Source organism: Oncorhynchus mykiss, chromosome 6 (genome assembly GCF_057628025.1).
Source record: "Oncorhynchus mykiss isolate SJ-2025 chromosome 6, ASM5762802v1, whole genome shotgun sequence".
Taxonomy (NCBI): domain Eukaryota; kingdom Metazoa; phylum Chordata; class Actinopteri; order Salmoniformes; family Salmonidae; genus Oncorhynchus; species Oncorhynchus mykiss.
In genome coordinates this window covers 35,546,841-35,574,740 of record NC_143027.1, presented here as the reverse complement: position 1 = coordinate 35,574,740, position 27,900 = coordinate 35,546,841, and the positions used below count along the sequence as shown (strand labels likewise).

The 27,900-nt window shown below is 41.5% G+C and overlaps 3 protein-coding genes across 8 annotated transcripts in view; 1 reads left to right on the top strand and 2 right to left on the bottom strand.

The window, feature by feature from the left end:
* Positions 1-3,290, bottom strand: part of LOC110525848 (palmitoyltransferase ZDHHC8B) — an 82,716-nt gene extending 79,426 nt beyond the window's left edge. The window contains exon 1 of the mRNA XM_036979983.2: positions 2,970-3,290. Coding sequence (XP_036835878.2) covers positions 2,970-3,073 — 104 coding nt within the window. The 5' untranslated portion in view covers positions 3,074-3,290. The remainder of the gene's footprint in view (positions 1-2,969) is intronic.
* Positions 3,291-10,541: 7,251 nt separating this feature from the next.
* On the top strand, positions 10,542-15,228 carry LOC110525847 (serine/threonine-protein phosphatase PGAM5, mitochondrial). Of its 3 annotated transcripts, none has more exons than XM_021606306.3 (6): positions 10,542-11,175; positions 11,376-11,551; positions 11,746-11,871; positions 13,965-14,053; positions 14,224-14,357; positions 14,595-15,228. In XM_021606306.3, exons 1-6 carry the CDS (start codon positions 10,943-10,945, stop codon positions 14,743-14,745), a joined length of 909 nt encoding a protein of 302 aa, XP_021461981.3. In that variant the 5' UTR covers positions 10,542-10,942; the 3' UTR covers positions 14,746-15,228. The 3 variants fall into 3 exon arrangements, 2 of the variants coding, with proteins under 2 accessions (XP_021461981.3, XP_021461980.3); XR_016496635.1 differs by having other exon boundaries at positions 10,591-11,175; positions 14,168-14,357; XM_021606305.3 differs by having other exon boundaries at positions 10,591-11,175; positions 14,161-14,357.
* A 225-nt stretch (positions 15,229-15,453) lies between these two features.
* LOC110525846 (ankyrin repeat and LEM domain-containing protein 2) lies at positions 15,454-27,521 on the bottom strand. 4 transcript variants are annotated; one of them, XM_021606302.3, is made up of 13 exons: positions 27,395-27,521; positions 24,858-25,396; positions 22,044-22,238; positions 21,637-21,830; positions 21,254-21,442; positions 19,651-19,773; positions 19,484-19,547; positions 19,218-19,399; positions 18,977-19,083; positions 18,616-18,806; positions 17,537-18,413; positions 17,290-17,421; positions 15,454-17,105 (listed from the first exon to the last, which is right to left on the bottom strand). In XM_021606302.3, exons 2-13 carry the CDS (start codon positions 25,378-25,380, stop codon positions 16,859-16,861), a joined length of 3,024 nt encoding a protein of 1,007 aa, XP_021461977.3. In that variant the 5' UTR covers positions 25,381-25,396; positions 27,395-27,521; the 3' UTR covers positions 15,454-16,858. The 4 variants fall into 4 exon arrangements, with proteins under 4 accessions (XP_021461977.3, XP_021461978.3, XP_021461976.3 ...); XM_021606303.3 differs by having other exon boundaries at positions 26,120-27,463; XM_021606301.3 differs by having other exon boundaries at positions 27,045-27,461.
* Positions 27,522-27,900: the final 379 nt, after the last annotated feature.

Below are 27,900 nucleotides of genomic sequence, written 5' to 3'. Positions count from 1 at the left end.
TACCACTTTGTCTGACCATGTGTCTATGCAAAACCTCTTACAGCCAGGGAGGAACCCATTTAGAACTGGAGTGGTTGTTGATGCTACAATCTAGATAGCTGGGCAACAGGGCAAGCCAACTTCATATGTTTCCTTTGATCTAAACCATTAACCCCCAGTACAAAGCCATGCTACTCACTCAGCCTTCCTCTAGCCTATACTGTCCTGAATAGCTCAGTCTGGGCAAAGTTTGCAAACATTTTGTAACAATGTGCACTGAGAGTCAGGAAGCAAGTACAGGAAGTGAGTGTTTAATAAATAAAGGGCACAGAAAACAAGGAACACGAACAACGCACTGACATGGACCAGAGTCAATAACACCGGAGGAAAGAACCAAGGGGAGTGACAGATATAGGGAAGGTAATCAAGGAGGTGATGGAGTCCAGGTGAGTGTCATGAGGCGCTGGTGTGCTTGACGATGGTGACAGATGTGCATAATAATCAGTAGCCTGGTAACCTAGAGGCCGAGAGGGAGTATACGTGACACATTTACACTTTGTGTTGCTGTTGTTTTTAAGAGAGATGATATTTGATTTGTTGTCTGCTAATAATTACATGCACAAGTTTCACTTTTAAATAGCTGCTTTTTCAACCACGTTGAGAAGAACACAGTGTTATGGAATAAAGGCTGTTATAATCATAACATGAGATAATGTTGCAACTTCTGATTCATTTATCATTTAGCAAAACACGAGTCACACAAGATGTTTTGAGCTGGGGTGCTTCTTAGGGAGGGGCATTTTGGGGATTTTTGGGGGGGAAAGAAATGGGCGTTCTATAAAGGCATTTCATGCAATTCTACATCACTTACTTGTTAGAAGACATCAGCAGAATATGTTTTAATACCAATACAAGTGGCCAAATGCAGGCTACTGCGAAACTTGCTTTTCAGGTAGGATGCAATTTCTATTCATAATAATTTGTTTTATCATTATTATTGTATATCATTACTATTGTAGGCATATTTATTAATCTAAACCAGTTCTTTAAATATGCAAACTGTGTTTTGTTTAATTCTGTTGAGACATTTTCATTGGCTAAATTGAAGTTCAATCTTTTTTTAAATTGTGTGCTCCATATTTAGTTTAAGATCAGTTAATGATATTTATTTGAGAAAAGGCCTAACCTATTTCTTTCATTTCTTGGGTTTGGTAGGCCTTTATTGGTAATTGCTGCAATATGGCCTGTTAACTTTTTGAAGTTCGCAATGGTTTTGTTTCATTCTGTTGAGACATTTTCTTTGGCTAAATGAAGTACTGTTGATGTTATGTTTGCTGCTCATATTTTCCATATAAACAGTGGCTTGAGTTATTTTTGATATTACCCTAATAAAGTTTAGAAACTTTTGGTGTGGCTATTATTAGCCTATTATTCTGCTGCCCTATGGTATGAAGGCAGTGCGCAACCGGCACTCTAACTGACTCTGACAGTTGTGTTTTAGACCTACCAGAAATTATTTTTTAAAACCTTTATTTAACTAGGCAAGTCAGTTAAGAACAAATTCTTACTTTCAATAAAGGCCTAAGAACAGTGGGTTAACTGCCTTGTTCAGGGACAGAACGACAGATTTTCTAACTTGTCAGCTTGGGGATTCGATCTTGCAACCTTTCGGTTACTAGCCCAACACTCTAACCACTAGGTTACCTGCCACCCCAGGTAGCCTACTCCTATGATCTAACAATATAATGCTTATCTTTATCAAAAATATTCGGATAAAAAAAAAAAATTGCCTCCTGTACACCTACACTGTATATCTATATAGTAGATGCAGTAGCCTATCTGACAAGAGTAAAGAAATAGACGTCGGGGTCGTAGCATGCCACCGGCATATCTCTCTCTGGGGCTACGCCTAAAGCTTCTCTTCCTTTACATGTGTTTATATATGAATATCATACAGTGGCCTAAGCCTATAGGTCTATTCATTCATGCAATGCCCTAATGCATTTAGTGCTCAAATCTCTGACAGCTGAACCATGAGATCATACCAGTTCAGTCAAACCACTAGTCTCCATAAGCAAATAGACTCTTAGGTGCAGATTCAAATGTACAGCATGCCTAGGCTGTACTTAAAAGTGTACAATCAGATTGTTAGTCTATTTGTCAATAAATGATGCACTTTAAAGTAGATCACGGGGTCAATCAGGAATGCAATAGATAACCATGGGAAAATGGATATGTAAAAAAAACTAAACAAATCTGGGTGGAAAAAATAACCCTCAGAAAAACGTCACTCGCTGTAAACCACACACATTTCCATAATGAAGGTGCAGTGGTAGAGCTCTAACCACTAAAATCTTCAGAGCGCACATATGCACTTGCCCGTTATACATGAAGCACTTTGATGTAGGTACCGAGGGCGAATCAGCATTTCTAATCAATATTGGACACACCCATATTCAAAGTAGCCTACCAGTTGCAATAATATAACAATTCACCGCTGTGTTACTTGTTTGCTGTGCCCGAAGAACTAAAGACTGGGCAACTAACTGGCAAGTATGGCGGCCTACGGCTACACAGTAACCTATTGCCGCTATGTGCCTACCTCCTAGAATACTTCAAGCTTGAGTTGGCTGTCTAACTATGAAGTTTACTCTAGAAAAAAATGCATTTGGAAAACACATATAGAAGTTTCTGCCATAATGCTTCGACACACCCAGCCTAACAAGACTACCAAAACGAGTCGAATATCAATAATAACTGTAGGCTATGCAGTGCACAGTCCACATTTATAAAACCATTCATAATAGCATAAAGGTCCGTCCCGGAAAAGCGGTCTAAAATCCTGCAACAAAAACTTCTAACAGCAATAGTCATTGGTTACCATCATATCGTCGGACCTATGCTACTGATCCGAATATGAAACTCTTTATTGTGTGTAAGGCATTGACAGAAGGATAGCCTATGAGACTTACTAAACAATTCAAACTTACGTAAAAACGAAGAATAAGGTGGTGGATCCCACAAGAAGAGTGGCAGCAGTGGATACCGGGATGTATTTGGTGGGTTTAAATCTCTTTCCAACGCTGTTGGGCATTCTGTAATTTCCACATTCCTCAATTATTTATTCCAATTGGAGATAGTATACATATGTAAAGATCCAGTCTGCAATATCTATAATTAACGATTCAGCCAATCCGTATTTACTGCCGTTAAACGCACACAGATCCAAATATAGACAGGCAGAAAATACAGCGCTCCAAAAGCTTGGAAATCCACTACTTTTCTGCTAGCAGCACTAACGATGTCACTTTACTATGGTAATGAGGAAACCTTCAAAAATAAAAGTCCGCATTTCAACATATTGCAAGGTGGATACCTCAATCAAAAGATAATATATTTTAATCAATGTCGATTTGTATTGTGCTTATAAGCAAATGCAAGAAGAAATGTATAGAAAAACTTTTACATTTGTTTTAAAAAAACATGATTTGATTGACTGACATGATTTGACAAAACACTTGGGATGCCCCTGGATGCCACCCAAGTCTAAAATCAATTTAAAATAAAAGGCTATTATACAATGAGATTGTAGTAACATAGTCCAATGGTTCCGTTCCAGTTGCATTTATGATTAGTGAGGAGCATACCCAGAGAACAATAGGGCAGTTACCAAATGCAGTATAGAATAAAGAAAGGGATTTGTGTGGCAGCAACATAGTACCTGTGCAAATGAATAGTGATAGGTCCATTGCACTGCTACATTGCTGCATTCAGGGAGCATTTTCCTGCCTGAAGAGTTGAATCGTGTTTTAGCTGACAGATACAGAAATCCTTTTAACCTCTGTATGCAAAAAAAAAACAAAATCATCCACTGGATTTCATCGACCCACTTCTATCTTGTCTTCAGTGGGTAGACGAGTAGTTGAGACAAAGTTGGAAATTAGTGAAAGGAGAGGCAACTCCATAAGATCTAGATTTCTGTGTCATACCAGCATGTAAAAGTAATTTAATGCAACAAGCTGGTCAACTCTGTAGACAAGAGTGCAGTAAGAAGGAATACAGGTACCGGATGGGCATGAATTCCACAAATCTTGCTGACATTTGTGACATTGTTGATGTTTGCATAGGTCTTGGTAGCAGACATAATTCCACATTAGTAAGCAGCTAGATTAACAAAATCAAGAAACCAACACAAACTTTAGACCTAAAAACTGACCCAGAAAATCCAGATTGTAAATCCTTTGATGAACACCATTTGCTGATGAATTTGAAAGTGATATACAGGGAACGCCAAAAGTATTGGGACAGTGACACATTTGTTACTGTTTTGTACTCCTCCAGCACATTGAAATGATACAATGACTAAGAGGTTTAAAGTACAGACTTATTTTGAGGGTATTTTCATCCATATCAGGTGAACCGTTCTTGTGCATAGTCCCCGCATTTTAGGGGACCAAAAGTATTGGGACAAATTCACTTATTTCTGAAGTAAAAAGTTAAGTATTTGGTTATAATGTTTCTAGACACTTCTACATTATTGTGGATGCTACCACAATTATGGATCATCCTGAATTAATCGTGAATAATGAATATAATACACCCCCTCAACAACAAAAAAATGCTAACCTCCCCTGTTATTGTAATGGTGAGGGGTAAGACGGGGGCGGCAGGGTAGCCTAGTGGTTAGAGCGTTGGACTAGTAACCGGAAGGTTGTGAGTTCAAACCCCTGAGCTGACATGGTACAAATCTGTCGTTCTGCCCCTGAACAGGCAGTTAACCCACTGTTCCCAGGCCGTCATTGAAAATAAGAATTTGTTCTTAACTGACTTGCCTGGTTAAATAAAGGTAAAAAAAAAAAAAAAAAAAAAAAAAAAGACATTTGCGTGTCTAACTTTCTCACATATTCAGGATTCATTCAGGATTATCTCTAATCATGGTAGCATCCACATTAGCACATTAATGTAGAAGTGTCTAGAAACATATCCTATTCTTATTTACAATAAAAGTGACTCCAAAATGACACGATACATTATTTACCATTCATTTCTATTGGGCACAAAATAATCTGAAACACAACCAAAACACAAAGCAAATGCATCCAACAAATTTGTAGAGTCACAAGCTTGATGTAATGGTTGCGCGCTAGGAATATGGGACCCAATACTACACTTTTTACTACTTTAATACACAAGTGAATTTGTCCCAATATATAGATATAGATGAAAATACCCTCAAATTAAAGCTGACAGTCTGCACTTTAACCGCAGTCATGATATAATTTTAATGTGCTGGAGTGTACAGAGCCAAAACAAAAAATGTCACTGTCCCAATACTTTTGGAGTTCACTGTACAGTATATAGTGAACAAGTGAAATCTCCTTTCTTTGAATGCTTTGACAAAATACAGAAACAAACCTTTGAAGGCATTGATAGAGCACAATGCACCGAGAGAAACCAGTACTGTTCATAAAAACTGTTAGACAAGCTTTTTAAAAACTTTCTTCTGGTAATTCCAAATTTGGTCTATTTTGGTCTAATTCCTATTTGGTCTGACTTTCTCACCCGAGATTAAAAGAGATTTTCATCAACGTATTTAAAAGTACTGCTAAACAAGAAAAGCACAGATATCAGTGAGGAAACCTTCAAAAATGTAAAACATTTGTATTTCGGGGATAAATAACAGGTTGATGAATGTATTCTTAACATACATACTTTGTACATAGACTACCAAAGAGACATACAGTGCCTTCAGAAAGTATTCATACCCCTTGACTTTTCCTCACATTTTGTTGTCTTACAGCCTGAATTTAAAATGGATTGAGGTTTTGTGTCACTGGCCTACACACACAATACCCCATAATGTCAAAGAAATAAAAATAAAAAATGTGTTTTTAGAAATGTTTACAAATTAATTAAGAATTAAAAGCTGAAATGTCTTGAGTCAATAAGTATCCGACCCCTTTGTTATGGCAAGCCTAAATAGGTCAATGAGTAAAAATGTACTTAACAAGTCACATAATAAGTTGTATGGACTCACTATGTGTGCAATAATAGTGTTTAACATGATTTTGAACGACTAACTTATCTCTGTACCTCACACATACAATTATCTGCAACGTCCCTCAAAAACAAGGTTTTCCAATGCCTCGCAAAGGGCACCTATTGGTAGATGGGTAAAAACATTGAATATCCCTTTGAGCATGATTAAGTTATTAATTACACTTTGGATGGTGAATCAAGACACCCAGGCACTACAAATATATATCGTCCTTCCTAACTCAGTTGCGGAGAGGAAGGAAGCCGCTCGTGGATTTCACCATGAGGCCAATGGTGACTTTAAAAGAGTCAGGGCTGCATCATGTTATGGGTATGCTTGTAATCGCAAAGGACCACAGAATTTTGGGGGGATAATAATACATGGATTAGCGCTAAGCACAAGCAAAATCTTAGAGGAAAACCTGGTTCAATCTAACAGACATGGGGAGACAAATTCAATAACAATAACCTAAAACACAAGGCCAAATATACACCGGAGTTGCTTGCCAAGACAACATTGAATGTTCCTGAGTGGCCTAGTTATAGTTTTGACTTTTTTAAAAATTGGCATTCAAATCTATGGCAAGACTTGACAATGGCTGTCTAGTGATGATCAACAACCAATTTGACAGAGCTTGAAGAATTTTCAAAAGAATAATGTGCAAATATTGTACAATTCAGGTGTGCAAAGTGCCTAGAGACTTACCCAGAAAGACTCACAGCTGTAATTGCTGCCGAAGGTAATTCTAACGTGTTAACTCAAGGATGCAAATACTTATGTAAATCAGATATTTCTGTATTTCATTTTCAATAAATGTGTAAAAATGTCTAAAAACATGTTTTCCCTTTGTCATTATGAAGTAGCGTGTAGTAGATGTCACGTTCCTCAACAAGAAAACCAACAATGCCACTCAAGCAGAAGGAGGAATTAGCAGAATCACTGACCAACAACCAACACGAAACAAGTGGGGTTTTAGGAGGGTCTCTAAAAAAACTTCACATCCCTCCTGATATCAATTCTAAAATGTTTTCTCTGAATAATAGGATAAAGAAGAGTAATGTGACACAAGGGTTTAATGAACCTCTCATTCTTGATACCAGACCTTGAGCAACATTGCCATGGTAACATGATCTCAACCATACGTAAATGATCTAATCGAAATCAGAACTCGAATCGAAATCCCGAACAATCTTTGCTGCATCTTCACATTGTAAAAAAAAATATTTTGGAAATATAGACCCACACTCATCACAAAGTGTACTCGCAAAAGAAATAACATTGCTCATTTATTACAGACAGCAGTGCTGTATCCAGGGAGCCTGAAGAGTTGAACCCTGTTTTAGCTGAGATACACAAATTATTTTTGCCTTCGTATCCAAATAAACAAAATGATCCTCTGGATTTGGTCGACCCACTTCTTTCTTGCTTAGATATGTTAGTGACAAAATCTTTGGCTAATGCTATGCATGAAGATAACTGTGAAACATAATCCACAATGGCCCAAACTTCACTTCAATGTTTAGCTTTCCACTTCCAGACATAAAAGGGGCACTTGACGTTCTTTTCAAGAAAAGCACATGTGTAACAGTAGCCTACTCAGTACACAAACTATTTGCACCAGCACTCCAGATATTATTGTACTTCATGTTTCTTGTGTGAGATAAAAATATAAAATATAACATATTAAGCAGTGACAACAAGTGGTTTAATGACAGAATATTTGACGGGTACAATGATCTGGTGAAGTTACATCTGAAGCAACAAATTGTGTTAATATGCCCTGCGTATTTTGAGAGTCAGCGAATACAGTCTGTTTATTGGCAACAAAGAGGTTATGCCAAATGAGCCTAGAACGGCCCACATCTGGTGGGATTTTAATGCCACGTTCAAAACAACTGGGAATTAGGAAAAAGACGTTCCTGTTGCGCCATGCTGATGGCAGAGTCAGGATTTGGCATAAGCAGTATAAGTCCATGGCCCCATCCTGCCTGGTGTCAATGGTACAGGCTGGTGGTGTAATGGTGTGGGGAATGTTTTCTTGGCACACATTAGGTCCCTTGATACCAATTGAGCAATGTTTCCATGCCCTGAAGCATTCAGGCTGTTCTGGAGGCAAAGGGGGGTCCGACCTGGTACTAGATGGGTTTGTATAATAAACTGGCCACTGAGTGTATATAGATTCTACAGACCCTACTGAGTACTCCCAATCCACGTTTACATCGGCACATAGTCATTTATTTTCTCTATAAGCCAATATGTAATGAATATGCAGTGTATTGCAGTGCAGTGAATGGGATGGGTGGAGTAAGGAGTCACCAGCATTCTTTATTAAACCCGTTTCCCAGCATAATAGACCAATTTAAGTTTTGTGGACTCTATTGAGTAATTCCAATTACTTATATTTTATTAAAGGTGTATTTATTTTCACTTAGCCTACACATTGGCCGTGTTCGAGAGGATCAAAATCGTAATTTATCATGGGTAAATTGTGACTGACTGACTGATCTACAAATAACAATAAGGCGTTATTTATGATGGAAGGTGATTTGTAGATTAGTCAGTCGGCAGTTGCCTGCACTGTCAGCTGCAATGTTGAACAAGCCCAATAGCTTTCAATATACCAGTATTGGTGTAAACTTTCTAAAGAAATGCTGGTATAAACAATACAATATTAAAGATAAAAGTACGTAAAATGATCCATACATTTTTATAAAGGTGGTTGCAATGCTGTGAAAAACAGTTGTACTGTACTGATATGCAAAAACAAAATCGATATTTCAAAAGTTTAGCATGTCTTTGTAGGGGAACTCTTATTTTGGAGAAAACAAATCCGAATCGCGATGTACCAGCATAATATCCTGCTGCCAGGAGAACGGTAATTGGAAATCCCACTAGCGATCCAGTCTGCGAGTGAGGACAGAGAACCACTTGAAAGGTGGAGCCTATAGCCTGCGTTAAGATAGGCAGTCCAATTCTCCTGATATTTTGTGAAAAGATCTGATGTGATTGGTCAAAAGTGCAGGGGTATTCAACCGGCGGTCCACGGAGGTACTGCAGGGGGTGCACAAAATGTTCTTTTTTAATTATGCATGTCGCTAGCAACAACAGAATAAACACATTTTGAATTACATACCTATAGTACAAAATAGGATAATATTTTATTTCTAATGATGTCAAGTGTATTTCTCAACTCTAATATTAAGCAAATTAAACTCATTAAAGCCAATTACACTCACCGGAGTGTCTGACATAGGCTTTGAAAAAGCACCAGTGAATAGGCTACCAGTGTGGCAAATGCTGCTGGCTTCTGGTAAGCTTTCTCAACCAGGACATTATTTTATGACAACACATGGCTAACCAGCTAAACAGCTGCTCTTAGCGAAAATGTGTTTAGAGTTACCTTTCTAGCTAATAGGCTATGTTATAGTTTACACTTCCTCTTCCAATTATAATGCGGGGAGGTCAAAATAATGAAAAACTCTCCTAAATCTATTAATTTTAAAATGTTGATTACTTTTCCTTGGCATTATCATTCACCTAATAAGACAAGACGTGAAAAAATTATTTTACCTAACGTATGATGGCGGTCCCGGGGGGTTCTGTTTTGCCTGAGAGGGGTTCCCTGAGGGGGTTCGCTTGGCAATAAAAGGTTGAAGAACCCTGAATATAGTGGGGGAAAAAGATCAGAATTGGGCTGCCTGTGTAAACGCCGCCATAAACAAAGAGGCTGTGATGCTTAGGTTACAGACAGGGACCACACGTTTATCTCAAACTATATTTTTAGCCATTATTTACATTTAATAAAAAAATGCTTGAATAAATGGATTTATAGCCTATATTTTATTTTGTTACGTTTGCACATTGAAAAAAATTCACTCATCATTTGTTTTGAGTCACTCATCATTTGTCCATCATTTCTCACTCACACATAATATGCACGTACATTTATACTGACACTACACACCTGCACACCCACTCACATACAAGCTGCTGCTACTCTGCTTATCTTTTATCCTGTTGCCTAGTCACCTTACATATCTACCTCCATCACTACAGTATCCCTTCATATTTCTTATTATTTCTCATGGTTTTTTTTCTAGTAATACATTGTTATTAATTATTACATTGTTGGTCTATGAGGTTGTAAGAAAGCCCTTTCACTGTACTTGTGCATGTGACATTTAATCTTGAAATTTGAATGCAATTTTTTGTTATTAATATCATAGTCAGTTTTACTTGGGCCCTACTTGGGCCCTGAAAGTAGGCTACCGACGCTGCCTCTATTTCTTCCCCCCACTAATTGGTCTTTACTGTTTCAGACCTGATCTGATTGGTCAAAATATCAATTAGTGAAAAAAATATCAGAATTTGCCTGTGTAAGTAAAGGCAGCCTCTGCAGCCCCCCCCCCCAGAAATGCATTACCATTACAATAAGAATCTCCACCATCTTTGTCCGATTTCCCCAGTCTTCTGAAGTTTTCATCCTTTTTTAAAACTGTGAGCTCCCTCTAGTGATGCATTATTTGATTTGTTCGCTTTGTTCCGCGACATTCGCGTATCGTAATATCTTCGCTAGCTGTTTTTTTGGCTCTAGCGAGACACCGTAGGTCCAAGCCCTGTGTGTTTTCCTTTTGGTTTATCTTCAAGCCTGCTAGATAAGTGATTCGAAATAGCTTCATAATCTGGACTGGAGTTATTTTTAGCTGGCGATTAAAGTGTCGTTGGAGGGTATTTGCTGTGTCCCTGTACCTAGAAAGTGTGTAAATCCACTGACCAGAGAGGCGGACCTAGCTAGGTCTGGATTAGCCGCTCTTCGAGACCGCTGGATGCTACATTCCTAAATCGCTCTACACATTGGGAGTCATTAGCAACTTAGCCCGCTACCTAGCGAACACAAATTGCACATCATCGCTAGGTTTTTACAACATGTCATATCGGAGGACAATCAAACTCGTGTGTGGATTCGCTGGCGGATCAGCGGTGCTGGTTGTGGCGGCTGCCGCAGCCGAATCCCGTGGCTATTTCGGTGATACGCAAGGAGAGCGATCAGGTCAGTGGAGTCGGTTCAATATTCTCCAAGCTGCACAGCCAGCGACATGGTCAACGGGGAACCACACGGTTCAATCTACTGGACATGCCTGGGACTTCAACTGGGATAAGTATGCCTGCTTTATTAGCTAAATCTGATGCAGACTACTGTAAAACATAAGAGGGGTCTGATGGGATGTGGGTCAAGTAGTTTAGTCTACGCTGAGTGTGATTGATTCATATTTGCAGCTAGCAACATGTTGACAGACTGACAGATGACTTCTCTGGGCACAACACACACAACTGATTTGTTCCCTCTGTACTGTACTAGGCGGGACCCGTCCCCACTGTTTACAAATGGGAAGAAGAAGGAGAACAGCAGTGAAGACCCAAGCTCAGAGCAGGAGAATGGCAAACCCAAAGCCACACGCAACATCCTTTTCATCAGGCACTCCCAGTACAACCTGAGTGGGAATGGAGACCATGAGAGAATCCTCACCCCTTTAGGTTCTGTACCCTGTTCTGCTATGCATTCATGTTGCTGAAAGCGTGACACATAGACCTAGTTCTCCACTCTACAGCTCAACAGTTGCGTTTTAGTAGATAAGAAGAGCATATTCAGCAGCACTCATTAGAGGTGGTGAAAGTGGTATACAAGTACAATCTGCTCATTTATGGGACTATGTGTTGGTGTTCTGCAGGTCGGGAGCAGGCTGAGTTTACTGGCCAGCGGTTGGCTGCCCTGGGGCTGAAGTATGACATCATGGTCTACTCCACTATGGCCAGGGCCACCGAGACGGCCAACATCATCAGCAAGTACCTCCCAGGTCAGAACCCTAGACAGGCAGACTTTACAGCTGAGGTATATGCCAGAGTCTATACAATATTCAGAGACATGCTTGTCTGGTTCCACAAGACTAACCAGTGCTGTACAGCCTTAATCTAACTCTCCTGATTCAACTTTAGAATCACGTTTTGACTTCAGAACATGGATTGGTTGTATCGATAGACCATTTGGATAAATCAGGTGTGTTTGTGTAGAGCTGGAGCAAAAGCCTGCACTCTGCTGCTATTCATGGTGCAGATATTTACAGTTCGTTCAGAAAGTATTCACAGCCCTTGACTTTTTCCACATTTGTTGTTACAGGCTGAAATTAAAATGGATTCAATTGAGATTTTGTGTCACTTGCTTACACACAATAAATACCCCATAATGCCAAAGTGGAATTATGTTTTTGGAAATTTTTACAAATGAATAAAGAGCTGAAATGCCTTGAGTCAGTAAGTATTCAACCCCTTTGTTATGGCAAGGCTGAATACGTTCACAAGTAAAAATGTGCTTAACAAGTCACATAATAAATTGCATGGACTCTGTGCAATAATAGTGTCTAACATTATTTTTGGATGACTGTCTCATCTCTGTACCCCACACATACAGTTCTCTGTAATGTCCCTCAATCAAGCTTTTAAATGTATTTTGTTCTGTCCTTGAGCTGTTCTTGTCTATTAATGTTCTGTATTATGTCGTGTTTGGTGCGGACCCCAGGAAGAGTAGCTGTGGCTTTCGCAACCGCTAATGGGGATCCTAATAAAATACCAAAGCAGTGAATTTCAAACACAGATTCAACCACAAAGACCTGGGAGGTTTCCAATGCCTTGCAAAGAAGGGCACCTGGCAGACATTGAATATCAATTTGAACATGTTGAAGGTATTTAATTACACTTTGGATGGTGTATCAATACACCCAGTCACAAGAAAGATACAGGAATCCTTCTTCACTCAGTTGCCTGACAGGAAGGAAACCGCTCGGGAATTTCACCATGATCCCAATGGTGACTAAGGCAGTTAGAGTTTAATGGCTGTGATAGGAGAAAACTGAGGATGACATTGTATACGAACCTAATTGATAGAGTAAAAAGAATGAACCCTGTGCAGAATAAAACTATTCCTAAACATTTATCCTGTTTGCAATAAGGCACCAAAGTAATACTGCAAAAAAATGTGGCAACGCAATTAACTTACAGTGTTATGTTTGGGGCACATCCAATACAACATATTACAGAGTACCACTCTCCATATTTTCAAGCATAGTGGTGGCGGCATCATGTTATGGGTATGATTGTAATCGTTAAGGACTGGGAAGTTTTTCAGGATGAAAAAGAAACAGAATGGAGTTAAACACAGGCACAATCCTAAAGGAAAACCTGGCTCAGTCTGCTTTCCAGCAGACACTGGGAGATGAATTAACCTTTCAGCAGGACAATAACCTAAAACCCAAGGCCAAATCTACATTGGAGTTGCTTACCAAGAAGACGGTGAATAAGGCTGAGTTACATTTTTGATTTAAATCTGCTTGAAAATATATGGCAAGACCTGAAAATGGTTGTCTAGCAATGATCCACAACCAATCTGACAGAGCTTGAATAATTTTGAAAAGAATAATGGGCAAATGTTGCACAATCCAAGTGTGCAAAGCTCTTAGAGACCTACCCAGAAAGACTCACAGCTGTAATTGCTTCCAAAGGTGATTCTTACATGTATTGACTCAGGGGGTTGAAACCTTATCTAAATCAGGATACTGTATATTAGTGTTTTATTTTTCAACTTTTTTTTTCTCCAAATGTTATCATTTTTCTACCACTGACATTTAGAGTATTTTGTGTAGATCGTTGACAAAAATGACTATTAAAACCATTTTAATCCCACTTTGTAACACATCGAAATGTGGAAAAAGTCAAGGTGTGTGAATACTTCCTGAAGACACTGTTCGTCACCTGATACTAAGGTTATACCTCTGATAACAGCTTCAGAAGCTTTGATCTCAGATTCTCAGATGTAAAAATTGTCATTAAGCATCATAGATAAGCATTTCACTACTCACCACTAACTAACTCATCTTCTGATCTGTTTTTGATTTAGGGGTAGAGCTGGTGAGCTGTGATTTGCTGAGAGAAGGAGCACCCATCGAACCTGTGCCTCCTGTTAACCACTGGAAGCCTGACGCTGTGGTGAGACGCCCAATTCTCTGTCATATTACTTCCTGTTTAGTTTCACTTATTAGTTACTGCTGTCGGCATCATTCAATACATAATTCAATGCAATGTATTCCAATGAGAGGTCAGAGGTCATCTCAAACCCTCGCCTGACACCACCACTGTGGACCTCTACCGCTCTACAGCAGTACCACGAGGACGGGGCCCGGATCGAGGCTGCCTTCCGTCGCTACATCCACCGCGCTGACCCCAAGCAGAAGGAGGACAGCTACGAGATCATCGTCTGTCATGCCAATGTCATCCGCTATTTCGTGTGCAGGTGTGTTGGTCTCCCCAGGCAAGCTGGATCAAAGCCTCATTCAACAAGATGCCAATCTACATTACTTTGTCTAGCAATTTCACTGTCTTGCTGATGTCTTTTTGTATTTCATGACTATGATGATGTGCGTTTCAACATCACATGATATATGTGAATATTTGTTTTGAAAAATAGACCAGCTCTGATTTGGGTGTTTTGGTGGATCTTACAGGCTCTATCCCTCCCTATGTGTCTCAGGGCTCTGCAGTTTCCCCCAGAGGGCTGGCTGAGGATGGGCCTGAACAACGGCAGCATCACCTGGCTCACTGTGCGCCCCAGCGGCAGAGTGGCACTGAGGACACTGGGAGACTCAGGGTTCATGCCCCCAGACAAACTCACACGGACCTGAGAAATGTTCCACCTATAGTATTCACTCGTTCTCTCCCGGAGAGCTTTAGATCTCGGTCACAGGGTGAACTGAATGGCTCTTGATTTCTCCATAAGTGTCTTGAAAGTTACTTTTGGTGTTATTTTTGTAACTTTGACATGCAACGATATACTTTTATGTGGTGTTTTGTGATCAACTCCTGTGCCATCGTTTGCCAACTACAGTGCAAAAGGGGAGTATACAGTATGAACTGTTGCTGTAGCCAATCACTGAACTCCGAAAGCTGATGGGATGACTGCCAGTGCCCACTCATTATGAATGTAAAGGGTATAAGAGTTGAGGGACTGAAGGATTTTAAAACCAAAACCATTCTAAATTTGTATGGCATATTTACTGTAATGCTGTAAATGTTTATGCTCAGTACTTTTGTATTTGGATCAAGGCTTCCTCGGAGGTTTAGATAGTTGTTGTATTCAGAAACATGCAATAAAGGAGACATGTAAATGTTTTGTGTTCCTCAGTAGTACGCCAAATAAGTACTCGTACAGTCTTAAAATGGGGTTAGCTCAAGCTGAGACATTGTCTCAAGACTTAACAGCAAATCCAATGCACCTTAGTGTTGGCACTACAAAGCTTGAAAATTACACAATGCCATTTGTTAGAGGACAAGAGTGCCACCACCATTTCAGGCAGTAACAATGTTAGGAAGTGCTCAAATGACAATTCAAAGGTGATGAAACTTGTATTTATTAGTCGAACGCAAATGAGAAGATCTGGACATACAGAAGAGGGGAAAATTTGCAATAAAGGTAAACTTTGCCTTTAAAATAAAGCACAGAATGCCAAAGCACAATAAGCATGTTTACGTATTTAGGTGCAATTTACAGAACACCACGTTCATAAAACAGAATCTAATCTATCACCTGTAAGTACAAGTACGACAGACAATACAATCCTCTCCATGAAAGTTTGTGCCTTTGATCAAGATTTAAATTCACATTCAATATTACTCACGTCTCATACTGACCCAGACTGACAATATAGTAAGGGTGATTTCTATTGAATTGACAGCTGTTGACCTCTAGATTAGCTTTGCTGGAAAACCATACATTTTACAGCAGTTTGTACATTGACTATTTTAACGGTGATAGCAATCTTCCTAGAGTTTGGCTATTGCAGGTTCTTGCACATACATATTCAGTCAGCCATTGATTATACATTAGTAAACATGTCTTTGTTGCACTCTACAGTCATCTGTTTTGTACAACTTGGTATTTTTCGGGACACATTTAGAAAAGCCAAGCTTTCAAGAAGTTAAGCTTTCAGGTTTTGTGTAAGACTGACAGTCGTTAGAGAAGTAAAATATCAAGACAACACAGAAATGACCAGGATGCACAAAGAAACATTGGTACCTGGAAAATGAAAACATTTCAATTTATTAACAAAATAAAAGCATGGAAAAACTCGTATGATCATTTTCCCCATGTTTGCATTGCAGCCATTTGTTGTGCCACCTCCAGTAGGATGGCGGTTGCTATGCTGTTGTGTGTCAGGATGCATCAATTTTGATCAAACTGGACAGGATGTGCCTAAATCTGATTGGGGACTGACTGGTCCACCGTTTCTGACAATTAAGGCAATTCCCGAACTGAGAAGAAACAAAAATCACTGGCAGTTGGTTTAATACACACAATAAAAAGTTGGTTTTGTGCTACTTACTGACATACCAAAAATAACTCTACAATTGTTTGTTTTTTTACTTTTTAAAAACATATTTTCAGTTAGTGAATCCTATCGAGGATTATATTCTGAGGTTTAACAAACATCTACTCAATCTTTTGGGGAGTGCAGCTGTATTCAAAGTAGACTGAGCTATGACACAGGTATTTCACACTATGAATAAAATTAATGTCTATTCAACACTCATACAGTATGTAGTACAAACTGAAGGAAACCTGTTTCTTTAAAAAAAAGTGAGTATGTCACAACCCAACATACTGAGAATCTCATGTATGCTATATATAGTATTACCATACATCACTAATACAAATCTTCAAGACACTTGTGCATATTTTGTTAGGTATGTGATTTTCAGCTCTGGCATATTTAACCACCGTGGTGGCAGAGTTGTAGCCTATCGTTTCTGGCCTGGAGGGAGGGGGGGGGTGTCGTTGATGTGCCTGAGACGGATGCGCTGGGTGTAGCTGGCGTGTGCAGGGCTGTAGCGGCTGGTGCTGGTGAAGTCTGGAGAGCCTGTGTGCCGGGCTGGACTGAAGCGGCCACCGGCAGGGGACAAAAGGCTGCTGACAGGAGAGCCATGTGTGAGGGGAGAGGCCCGATGTACCCTGGCGCTGCTTTTTACCGCCACGGGGCTGGGCCAGCTGAAAGACAAACAGAAACAAAGACATAATTACAGTCTGTGTTTATTACTTCCATACGATAGCAACTGACATTTTAAGCACTTGTCAATGTGTTTCCATATTTACAAGACAACTTGCAGGCAATGACAACTGTTCCTTTTGGGCATTTTTTTTGTTTGTTGCTGTGAAGAATCGTCAAACCAACCTTTGCATGTCTGAAGAGGTGTATGTTTGCATTGTACTTTTCCATTTCTGAATGCTGGGGAACTTTGAGGGGTCAATGTCTATGACTTCTATTGCGGACAGGACCTCTCTGTCCAACTTAGTTGGCGAATCCCTGAAAGACAAAACGAGAGAGACAAGTTGAAAGTGTTGACAAATGTAATTTCTGTTGCTTGCTAATGTCCTTAACTAAAAACCTCAGAACCGTCACTGTAATCCCCATCACTTGCCCTTCAATGAAAAGTCCCCTTCTGAAGCGAGGTGGGGTCCGTGCTAGGAACTCATGGGAGTTGTCCAGGGATGTATAGGAGCTGGATGATCCGGAGCTGCTCAGATCCCTCCCCCCGTGATCCCACGACTTAGATCTGGAGCAGAGCGTGCGCCCCGACACCGTCCCTGGCCCGCTAGTCCTCTGGCCCAGAGCCTCCAAGCTCTCCTCAGCCGTAAAGTACTCCTCTGAGCTGCCGCTTCCACCACTGGTCCGGTCTTCCACCTCTCCCTCCCTCACACGCCTCTCCCTGTCCCCAGGTTCCAAGCTACAGCCCCTCTCAAACAAATAGTCCTCGTTGCTGTTACCCCCCAGCGTGAGGCGGCCCACCCCAGCTGCCAGTTCGCCCCGGGAGAGTCCCTCCCTGTTTCCCCCGCTACTCCTCCGCTCCCTGGTAAGGCTGTCCAGCCCATCCTGCAGGGACATCCTCTCAAACTCCACCATTAGGTTGGAGATGGGCGACAGCAGGTGGGAGGGGGACGAGGAGGTGCGGGGGGACCCCTTGTCCCCGTTGTGAGTCCTCTCTGCCCCCGTGGAGGGACAAAGGCCGTTGTTGCAGACGGGCGAGAGGAGGCTCTCTGACACGGAGGAGCACAGAAGGTCTCGCTCGGCAGCTGTCTCGATGAGGTCATCGGCGCCGTGGTGGGACACGGGCAGGATGTGGAACTCATGGAGGGCCAGCCCACCCACAGCGCCCGTCAGACTGTCCTTAGAACACGCTGAGGAGAAGTTGGTGAGCGCCGCATTCTGACGGTTCTTTATCTCCTCCAGACTGACGTCATCACCCTCGTCCAGGAAGGCCCCCACCGAGATGGAGTTGCAGAACTTCTTGGGCTTCCCTGTGAATGGCAGAGAGGAGGGGACAAAATGTTTATGTTAAGCTACAAGAAATACATTTACTGGCCAGTCTAAAATAGTACAGTAACACCAATTCAAGACTGATGGCGGCATCTCATCTCTCTCCTTTCTCAAACTTGATCATTGGAATTCAATGCCACAGCTATAGAGTTTATCAAGAGCAACTGGTGAGGGTAACATTACCTGGGGAAGGGGTTCTGAAGCGGTTGCTGATGACGTTCTCCCCTGCCTCTTCGTGTGCACGCTGACTGAAGTCCTTCTTGTTGAGGTACTCCTCCAGCTTACGGAGGCCGTCTGCAGACGACAGGTCTGTGAAACTATCCAGGAAGTCCCAGTACTCAGCCCAGGGGTGGCCCAACTCCCTGGCAAGGTCTCTGTGAGGGAAAACATACACTACTGTTGGAGAAGCGTGCGTACATTGTAGTGGGTGTAAAAATGTATTCTTCCTTTTTCTAAGACATTCAAATGTCAAAGTGACTGAACTGGTAAAGTAACGGAGACACAGTAGAACATCGTTGTTGAACTTTTGGACTTCCAGACGTACCTGCCCACTCTCTCTGCTCCACGGTCAGGGTCAGACTTCAGGATGTGCTGGAAGTACCCTGCCCTGTCTCGGGGGGGCGTCTTCCACACCCGACGGAACTCATCTGCCTGCAAGACACACCAATTAGAAGTCACATAGCGTTTCGACAACAGCTTCCCACATGAAAATAGAAAAGAAAGAAATGACGTGTGAAAATAAGAGAAAAAGAGTGTGAGGTGAAAGGAGATAATGCGATAATGACCTTAGATGGGCTGAGTGGGCCAGCGAATGCCCTGACTGCCATCACCGGATCCATGGGACTTCGTGTGAGCCTGGGAGCCAGCGAACGAGGAAGACTTTCTGATGGCTCAGGTGACCAGGGAGCATCAATGACAGGCTGGGATGAGTTGTCTATGGCCCTCAGTAGGCGTATATAACAGCGATCTGTGACAGAAGAGAAGGTGTTATTGGGTAAATAGGGAAGTATAGGAAAAGGTAAGTCGTGTGATTGGGAGGCAGTGAACTTACCTTCCAAATAGTCACATATCTTCTGTTTCACCTCTTGGGTTTTGTTTTTTCTTTCACAAATAACCTGTCAGGGAAACAGAAGAATTTCATGAAAATCAAGTAGTCATGTGGACCAATCAGCAGTCGGTAGCTAGTTGTTAAAAATCTATATTTCTGGAGCAACTCACATCAGATGGCTTCTGGTCGTACTTGTTTTTGCAGTTTTTATCTGTATCAGGATGTGAACACAGGACATTCACCACTTCTGGACACCCGAACTTACAGGCAAAGTGGAGTGGTGTCTCAAACCCCTGGGACAGACAACCAAAGTTACACACATACAGAGGCACTTCAATCCAAAACACACAAGTCGGTTACAGTTCAACCTAAACATACAGCAGGCAATAGCCATGCACTCAAAAAGTCGTTTCATAGAGTTTACATCATTTGTCGATTTTTTACAACTATTTTATCTGCACAAACGGCCTGCTTATTCAGTGTTAAACCTACAGTTAGACCTACAAGGCAGCAGGCAATATACATATGGAGAGAGCCAAAGGTGTAGTGGATGGTATACGCAGGTATACCCACTTTCTTTAAGTGGCCTTTGCATATACTAACTTATTTTTCCCAACGCTGTGTATACGCCGTACTAATTAATAAGGTTGATGGAACAGATCAGAATGTTTCGCTTAAAAATGTTAGCAAACTATTATTTATTCACATTTTAAGCGTAGCAATGTGCACACGGCGGGAGGCCTACGAGCAAATGTTCCAACCTGCAATTTGCGAGAAAACACCAGTCTAAAATGCCACACCGCACATTCTAGCGGTTTCATGGACAGAGACGGATATATCCGTTAAGAGGTTAGGAAAGAGGGGAGATCTAAAAGATGAAACTACTGTCTTACGGGTAGCTAATTTGACTAGGATAATGCCTTTGGCTGCTAGACAATGAAAGAAATGAAACTACTGTCTAACAGGTTGCTAATTTGACTAGGATAATGCCTTTGGCTGCTAGACAATGAAAGAAATGAAACTACTGTATCACGGGTTGCTAATTTGACTAGGATAATGCCTTTGGCTGCTAGACAATGAAAGAAATGAAACTACTGTGTCACGGGTAGCTAATTCGACTAGGATAATGCCTTTGGCTGCTAGACAATGAAAGAAATGAAACTACTGTGTCACGGGTAGCTAATTTGACTAGGATAATGCCTTTGGCTGCTAGACAATGAAAGAAAGTTCATTTGAAAACCAATAGAACAGAAGAGCACATATAAGAAATTATTATTTTATAAAAACTACGGTGGAATTTTGGTTAGGCTACTTTGAAGCAAGGGAAGACCTTAGGCCTTAGGGTAGGCCTTACCACACACACACACACAAAAAATGTCTTAAGATTTTTCGCAGACCTCAAAAGTGGTCTCCTGATGTGGTTTAAGCATCGTTCTGGACTATTTAAAAAAGTATGACATTGAGAGCGGAAATCTCGAAAAAAGGGGGAATATCAGAAACCTGTGAATTTCTGACCCGGTTGACAGCCTCATTTATCTGTTTCAATAGTAGGACTACTATTAGCCTACTTGCACAGTACAGCTTGGATTGGCCTGACTGTGAAAGACCAATATGGGATTCAGTGGGTATGTCACAGTCAATAACATTTTCACGCAGTCCTTCACGGGAGGACCGTTTATAACGTCTCTTTTTTAAAGACACAATTTCAGAATACCCACTTCTTCATGGCAACCACTACACTGCTGGAGAGAGCGGTATCGTAAGGAGACTCACAGCTTTGTCTGGAGTGTTGAGGTAAAGGTCCACGATGTAGCGGATGCGTTTCTGCATCATGGCCTCCAGGTCATCAGGGTACATGAGCCTCATGAAGTCCGGGTTCTCCAGCGTCTCCAGCAGAAGCTGGGCGATCCCTGGCTCGTTCTCCTTGGCTGCCACGTGCATCACGTTGTACCTGCATCCCTCCTGGGAACACACGGAGGAATGAACTTAGTGTGTGGAGAACTTTTAGGATGAATTATTCTGCTAACTAAAAAAAAACACGATTGATTTCATCCACACCACATATATCATTACAGTATATTAATCTGGTGCAGTAGTATAGGCTATATTAAAGGTGGCGCACATCCACTAAAGATTATTGTTCCACCCTGACTCGCCTGCACTACGGTGGGGTTGTCTCCAGAGCCGATGAGATAGCGTGGGTTACTCCAGACCAGCTCACTGAAGGCCACCACATCCCCCTTCTCCACAGCTTTCCTCAGTTTGGCTGTCAGGTCCTGGCAGCGAGGGCTTTTGAAGCTGTTGGCCCTCTCCCTGTTGATGGCGTCTACCTCCACGACAGGGACGTTGTCTAGTGCGACAGACCCGAGACATGGAGACAGCGGAATGCGATAAACAGCTTACTCTTGTTTCAAACATGGACGTGTGTCCAAGAAATGAAACGCTATCCAAATACCCTTGAAAAGCACTGACTTTGTGTATCTGTCTAGGAATGTACAAATAAGTACTGAGCTAATGTCTTTTTTTGTGAGGAGAGAATAATTGTCCTCAGCCCAACACTCACCCTTGCAGAAGACCAGGCCTGGTACGACAGGGGAGACACAGGGGGCAAATTTACTGGGAGAGGGGTAGTAGTCACTGATCCCTTTGGCAAATTTCTCAGCATCCTCTCGATTGGAGAAGGCTTTAAAGCGAGCTCCTTTCATCATCTTCACAGCCTGAAGAGCCTCCTTCTTATCTCCATACACATGGGACCTCTCTGAACCAGAAAGAACAAATTAACATTGAAATGTATGTTTGGATCGTTCTGGATCTCTACCTACAAATAGAATCATTCCAGAATTGGATATAGAACAGATCATGGTCAGATATTATGCCATCACAAGCAAAGCAGCTCAAAGTCTTACTACTGCTAAAAATTGTAGTCGCCATGCTGATCCAGAATGCCATATAAGTTGACAGATGTTCTATGCGTCTCAACCACTGACTTCAAGTCAAAACAAAAATAACTCCTGAACAGCATGATGTCATGGACAACATAAAATGTTTGAATTGGACATAGACTGTGGTGACAGCATGCAGGGTCAACTTCATTCTTGGATCAACATAGCTAGCCTGCCAACAGTTCTCTACCTTTGCATTTCTGTGTGAAAATAAATAATTACATAAACTTTTGAATGATTAACAGGCCAAAGTAAATTGCAGGTTTGGGTGATTCCTCCCAATTTTTTTTAACAAAAAATATACATGCTTCCCCCCCACAAAATGTTATTCATAGGTCCTTTGGAGGAAGGATTGTTGACATACATTTGAATCTTAAAGCATAATAATTATGCTTACAAATATATGACATATTCCCTATATATACAAAGGTATGTGGGCGCCCCTTCAAATGAGTGGATTTGGCTATTTCAGCCACACCGGTTGTTGACAGGTGTAGAAAATAGAGCACATAACCATGTGATCTCCATAGACAAACATTGGCCTTACTGAAGTGCTCAGTGACTTTCAACGTAGCACTGTCATAGGATACCACCTTTCCAACTAGTCAGTTCGTCAAATGTCTGCCCTGCTAGAGCTGCCCCGGTCAACTGTAAGTACTGTTATTATGAACTGCCTCTGGAAGCAACATCAGCACAAGAACTGTTCGCCGGGAGCTTCCTGAAATGGGTTTCCATGACCGAGGAGCCATATACAAGCCTAAAAACTCCATGCACAATGCCAAGCGTTGGCTGGAGTGGTGTAAAGCTTGCCGCCATTGGATTCTGTAGCAGGGCTGCCCAATTCCTATCCTGGTGGGCTGAAACACTTCTGGGTTTCATTCTCTCCTAATCAGGGAATAATTCAGACCTGGGACACCAGGTGAGCACAAGTAACTACCAGGTAGAAACAAAAACAAAAGTGTTCTGCTCTCCAAGACCAGAATTTCTGTAGAGCAAATTTATTACAAATAAAAAAACTGATCTTATTTACATAAGTATTCAGACCCTTTGCTATGAGACTCGAAATTGAGCTCAGGTGGATCCTGTTTCCATTGATCCTCCTTGAGATGTTTGATTGGAGTCAACCTGTGGTAAATTCAATTGATTGGACATGATTTGGAAAGGCACACACCGGTCTATATAAAGGTCCCACAGTTGACAGTGCACGTCAGACCAAAAACCATGCAGTGAGGTCGAAGGAATTGTCCATAGAACGCCGAGACCAGATTGTGTCGAGGCACAGATCTGTGGAAGGGTACCAAAAAAATGTCTGCAGCATCGTAGGTCCCCAAGAACACAGTGGCCTTCATCATTCTTAAATGGAAGAAGTTTGGAACCACCAAGGCTCTTCCTAGAGCTGGCCGCCTGGCCAAACTGAGCAATCGGGGGAGAGGGGCCTTGGTCAGGGAGGTGACAAGAACCTGATGGTCACTGACAGAGTTCTAGAGTTCCTCTGTGGAGAACCTTCCAGGCAGACAGCGATCTCTGCAGCAATACACCAATCAGGCATTTATGGTAGAGTAGCTACTCCTCAGTAAAAAGGCATATGACAGCCCACTTGGAGTTTGCCAAAAAGGCACCTGAAAGGACTGACCATGAGAAACAAGATTGTCTGGTCTGATGAAACCAAGATTGAACTCTTTGGCCTGAATGCCAAGCGTCACGTTTGGAGGAAACCTGGCACCATCCCTATGGTGAAGCACGGTGGTGGCAGCATCATGCTGTGGGGATGTTTTTCAGTGGTATAGACTGGGAGACTGGTCAGGATTGAGGGAAAGATGAACAGAGAGAGAGAGCATTGATGAAAGCCTGCTCCAGAGTGCTCAGGACCTCAGACTGGGGAGAAGGTTCACCTTCCAACAGGACAACGAACCTAAGCACACAGCCAAGACAACGCAGCCGTGGCTTCAGGACAAGTCTCAATGTCCTTGAGTGGCCCAACCAGAGCATACTTGAACCCGATCTAACATCTCTGGAGAGACCTGAAAATAGCTGTGCAGCGACTCTCCCCATCCAACCTGACAGAGCTTGAGATAATCTGCAGAGAAGGAGAGAAATTCCCCAAATACAGGTGTGCCAAGCTTGTAGCATCATACTCAAGAAGACTTGAAGCTGTAATCACTGCCAAAGGTGAGTAGATTGAGGGGGGGTGGGGGTGGGGGGGGAACAATGTATTCCATTTTAGAAGACTAACATAACAAAATGTGGGAATAGTCAAGGGGTCTGAATACTTTCAGAATGTACTGTATGACAGTTTGCTTTGTAGCATATACAGATGAAATAATAAGGCGTCTAAAAGGAGGCCAAAATGTCAAATATTCTAATTGAAATTAATTATTTCTCAATTATGCTTTAAAATACAAATGTAAAAGTTAAGTCAACAATTTGTGTCTTACCATTTGTAGCCAAGACATCATCCCACAACGGACACACTCCATAGAAGAACGTTGGTGACATTTGTGCTGTCTTTGAAGGAGTCTCTGCTTTAGACTGAGAGCCAGGGTCTTCCACACCGATATTACAAGGGGTCCTTGACTTTACTGTCAGGCCAAGTTCCTCTTCCTCTGGGGGATTGAGCCCCATTCCGTAACCAAAATCCACCTCATCACTGACAACCTTAAGAGAGTCAGTGCCAGTGGGTGTTGATGTTGTGGCACATGATGGCACCGGTTTGGCCTGCCCTGCTGCACTGGCGGCCTTTGCACTGCTGCCTGGGCCTGTGGTGGTGGCATTACTGCTACTGTCCGTGTCTGTGGCGCTGCTGCTGCCCTCGGCTTCTGTCAAGACGCGGGCCAACTTCCTCTCGAAGATGGCGCGAGTGGTGGCCGTGATTGGGCCGCACTTGAGGTCGGCCCTGGTGAACTCCTCTCGCAGCTCATCTGCACTCAGCCCTCTCAGCCCTCTCAGAACCGCCTCCATGCTTCAGCTAGGCTACCTGCATTGGGGAGGGAGGGATTTGATAGTCAAACTGCAGTGTAATGATAGTGACACTGACAGTATAATACAATACAATGATTAATGTGCCTATGGCTACTTCTTAATCTTTGCATGGTTAGGAAATAGGAAATAGATTTTAAACATATTTAGGAAGAAAGGAAGAATTAAAAACACAAAACACCCTTTTGAGCTTATTGATAACAAGTCCACCCCATTCACCCTGATCCATAAGGACAGCCCTTAAGTACGGCTCTGCCATTAAAGGACAAAGAGGTATAGCTGTAACTGTTTCAAAGCCTAGAACAAATTATTTATCTTGGATATGAAAAAACCCTCAAACAAACCTTAACCCCACTGCAGCCCGCCTACGTGACACTTGGTTTTTAAGCGGCTTCACAAACATGCAAGCCATAATGAACGGAACGAGCGATTCGAAATATTTGCACAGGGGGGAAAGCTCTGATCAAAATCTAGGACTAAAGCACATTTTAAAGCCTTTTGCGTTCGTTATTTTTTAACATCACCGATTTCAGAGGAGGCGTGGGAATATTTCGAATCTTAATCGATTCAATCGCATGGTGTCACGCCCAAGTGCCATTCCTGTTGTCTACTTTCGTGCATTAACAATTTGATATCATGTCTTCATGGTAATTTTACCGATACAAATATATTTTAACTCAGACTTGATTACATCAGACGACACATGTACATATCTACTTACCAGACATCACCTTAATGTATTTTCGTTCATGATCTGAAATGTATTTTAATATTCAGCAAAGATAAACTGTTGAAATAGACAAAGCTCAAGACGGTCTGGAATCGTCTCATTGTTTACAAGACATTGTACGCATGCTCACTTCCAAGGCAGGGCTCATGCCAGTGAGGGGGTTCGATTATTGTGTCCCGGGGTACACCGGCTATGGCCCGTCACTTCATCGGGCAAAAACGGGGAGGGAGGAGAGCCCTTCTCAAATCGAACAGTAATATGGGCAGCTCGGTCATCATTCAAAAACATAGAACATAGATCTCTTTTTCATAAAATAAATGTTAGGATTTTCAAATAGTTTTCATTGGGAAGGCAGATAAAGCGTTTTAATCAAAAGCAAATGTTCATGTGAAAAAACAATCCTATTCACATTACTACACGTGCTTAGTTAAGTCTATTTTGTTGTGAGCGGACTTGGCCGTCGCACAGATCCGGGCATCTGGCTCAAGCCCGGGTGGCAGTGCGGATCTAAATGGAATGGAATAAACTTTCAGCCGGTGCAAAACACAATTAATTGCTGGCTAGTTAAACCGGAAGTTTAGCCTAAAAACTAGCTAGCCAGCAACACAATTCTCATATAACATTGGTAACTTTTGGCTAGTCGAAGAAAAGTATACCCCCACAACATTAAAATCAATTCGATCCTTCAGAAAAACACCACCAGGTAGCTAGCTACCCGTGTATAGGCAGACATACGCTAGTTACTGTACAACCAACAATTAGCAAGCTCGTTAGCTGTGACAACTGTAGATTGAATAAACAAGTTGGAATACACAATGATATTTTGTTAACGCAACGACTGGTACATTTTGACTTGGAAACGTCACTTATTTCACAGTATTGGAAATGACAACATAATCAACGTTAGCATGCACACCTCCTTGATCTCCTCCTGTCCTCACCACGACGGTTTCAAAATGTGATGATAAAGGACCCAGGTTTTGACTAACATAATGCTTGCTCGAAATTGAGCCTGTACTCTGAAGTGAGCCATGCTAGCCAGTCATAATCTATCACTGGTGTAAAGTAAATACTTTAAAGTACTAACGTTACTTAAGTAGTTTCTTGGGGGTATCTCTACTTTACTATTTATATTTGACTACTTTTACTTCAATACATTCCTTAAGAAAACATTGTACTTCTTACTACACACATTTTCCTTGACTCCCAAAAGTACTCGTTACATTTTGAATGCTTAGCAGGACAGGAAAATAGTAAAATTCATACACTCATCAACCGAACATCCCTGGTCATCCCTATTGCCTCTGATCTGGCGGACTCACAAAACACACATGCTTCGTTTGTAAATTATTTCTCAATGTTGGAGGGTGCCCATGGCTTCCGTAAAAAAAAATGGTGGCATCTGGTTTGCTTAATATAAGGAATTTGAAATTATTTTTACTTTTGATACTTAAATATATTTTAAACTTAGAACTTTGACTTTTACTTGAGTCATTTTCTATTAAGTTGTCTTTTACTCAAGAATGACAGTTGGGTACTTTTGCCACCACTGTAATCTATCATAAACTATATCCTATTAACAAATCGGATATGTATTTCCAAATATAAAAGATAGCTATGGAAAAGCCAGTTTGGAAAAAATGATAAAAGCATGGGATCAATTAATTAACTAATTAAAGGTAATCGAATCAATTATAAGGCCTACAGCCAGCCTAACTATCAAATGGCAGTGTATGAAATAAGAAAATGGATGAGCATTGGCAACTTTATGA

Bases quoted from the DNA above. Each gene is read 5' to 3' on its own strand.
- LOC110525846 (XM_021606302.3), bottom strand. From the start codon at position 25,380: ATGGAGGCGGTTCTGAGAGGGCTGAGAGGGCTGAGTGCAGATGAGCTG. The intron at 21,443-21,636 runs GCGAGTCAGGGT...GTGTGTTCCCAG, and splicing joins ACAACCCCACCGTAGTGCAG to GAGGGATGCAGGTACAACGT. The intron at 19,774-21,253 runs GTGAGTCTCCTT...TGTCTGTCCCAG, and splicing joins TCAACACTCCAGACAAAGCT to GGGTTTGAGACACCACTCCA.
- LOC110525847 (XM_021606305.3), top strand. From the start codon at position 10,943: ATGTCATATCGGAGGACAATCAAACTCGTGTGTGGATTCGCTGGCGGA. The intron at 11,176-11,375 runs GTATGCCTGCTT...GTACTGTACTAG, and splicing joins TGGGACTTCAACTGGGATAA to GCGGGACCCGTCCCCACTGT. The intron at 14,054-14,160 runs GTGAGACGCCCA...TATTCCAATGAG, and splicing joins ACTGGAAGCCTGACGCTGTG to AGGTCAGAGGTCATCTCAAA.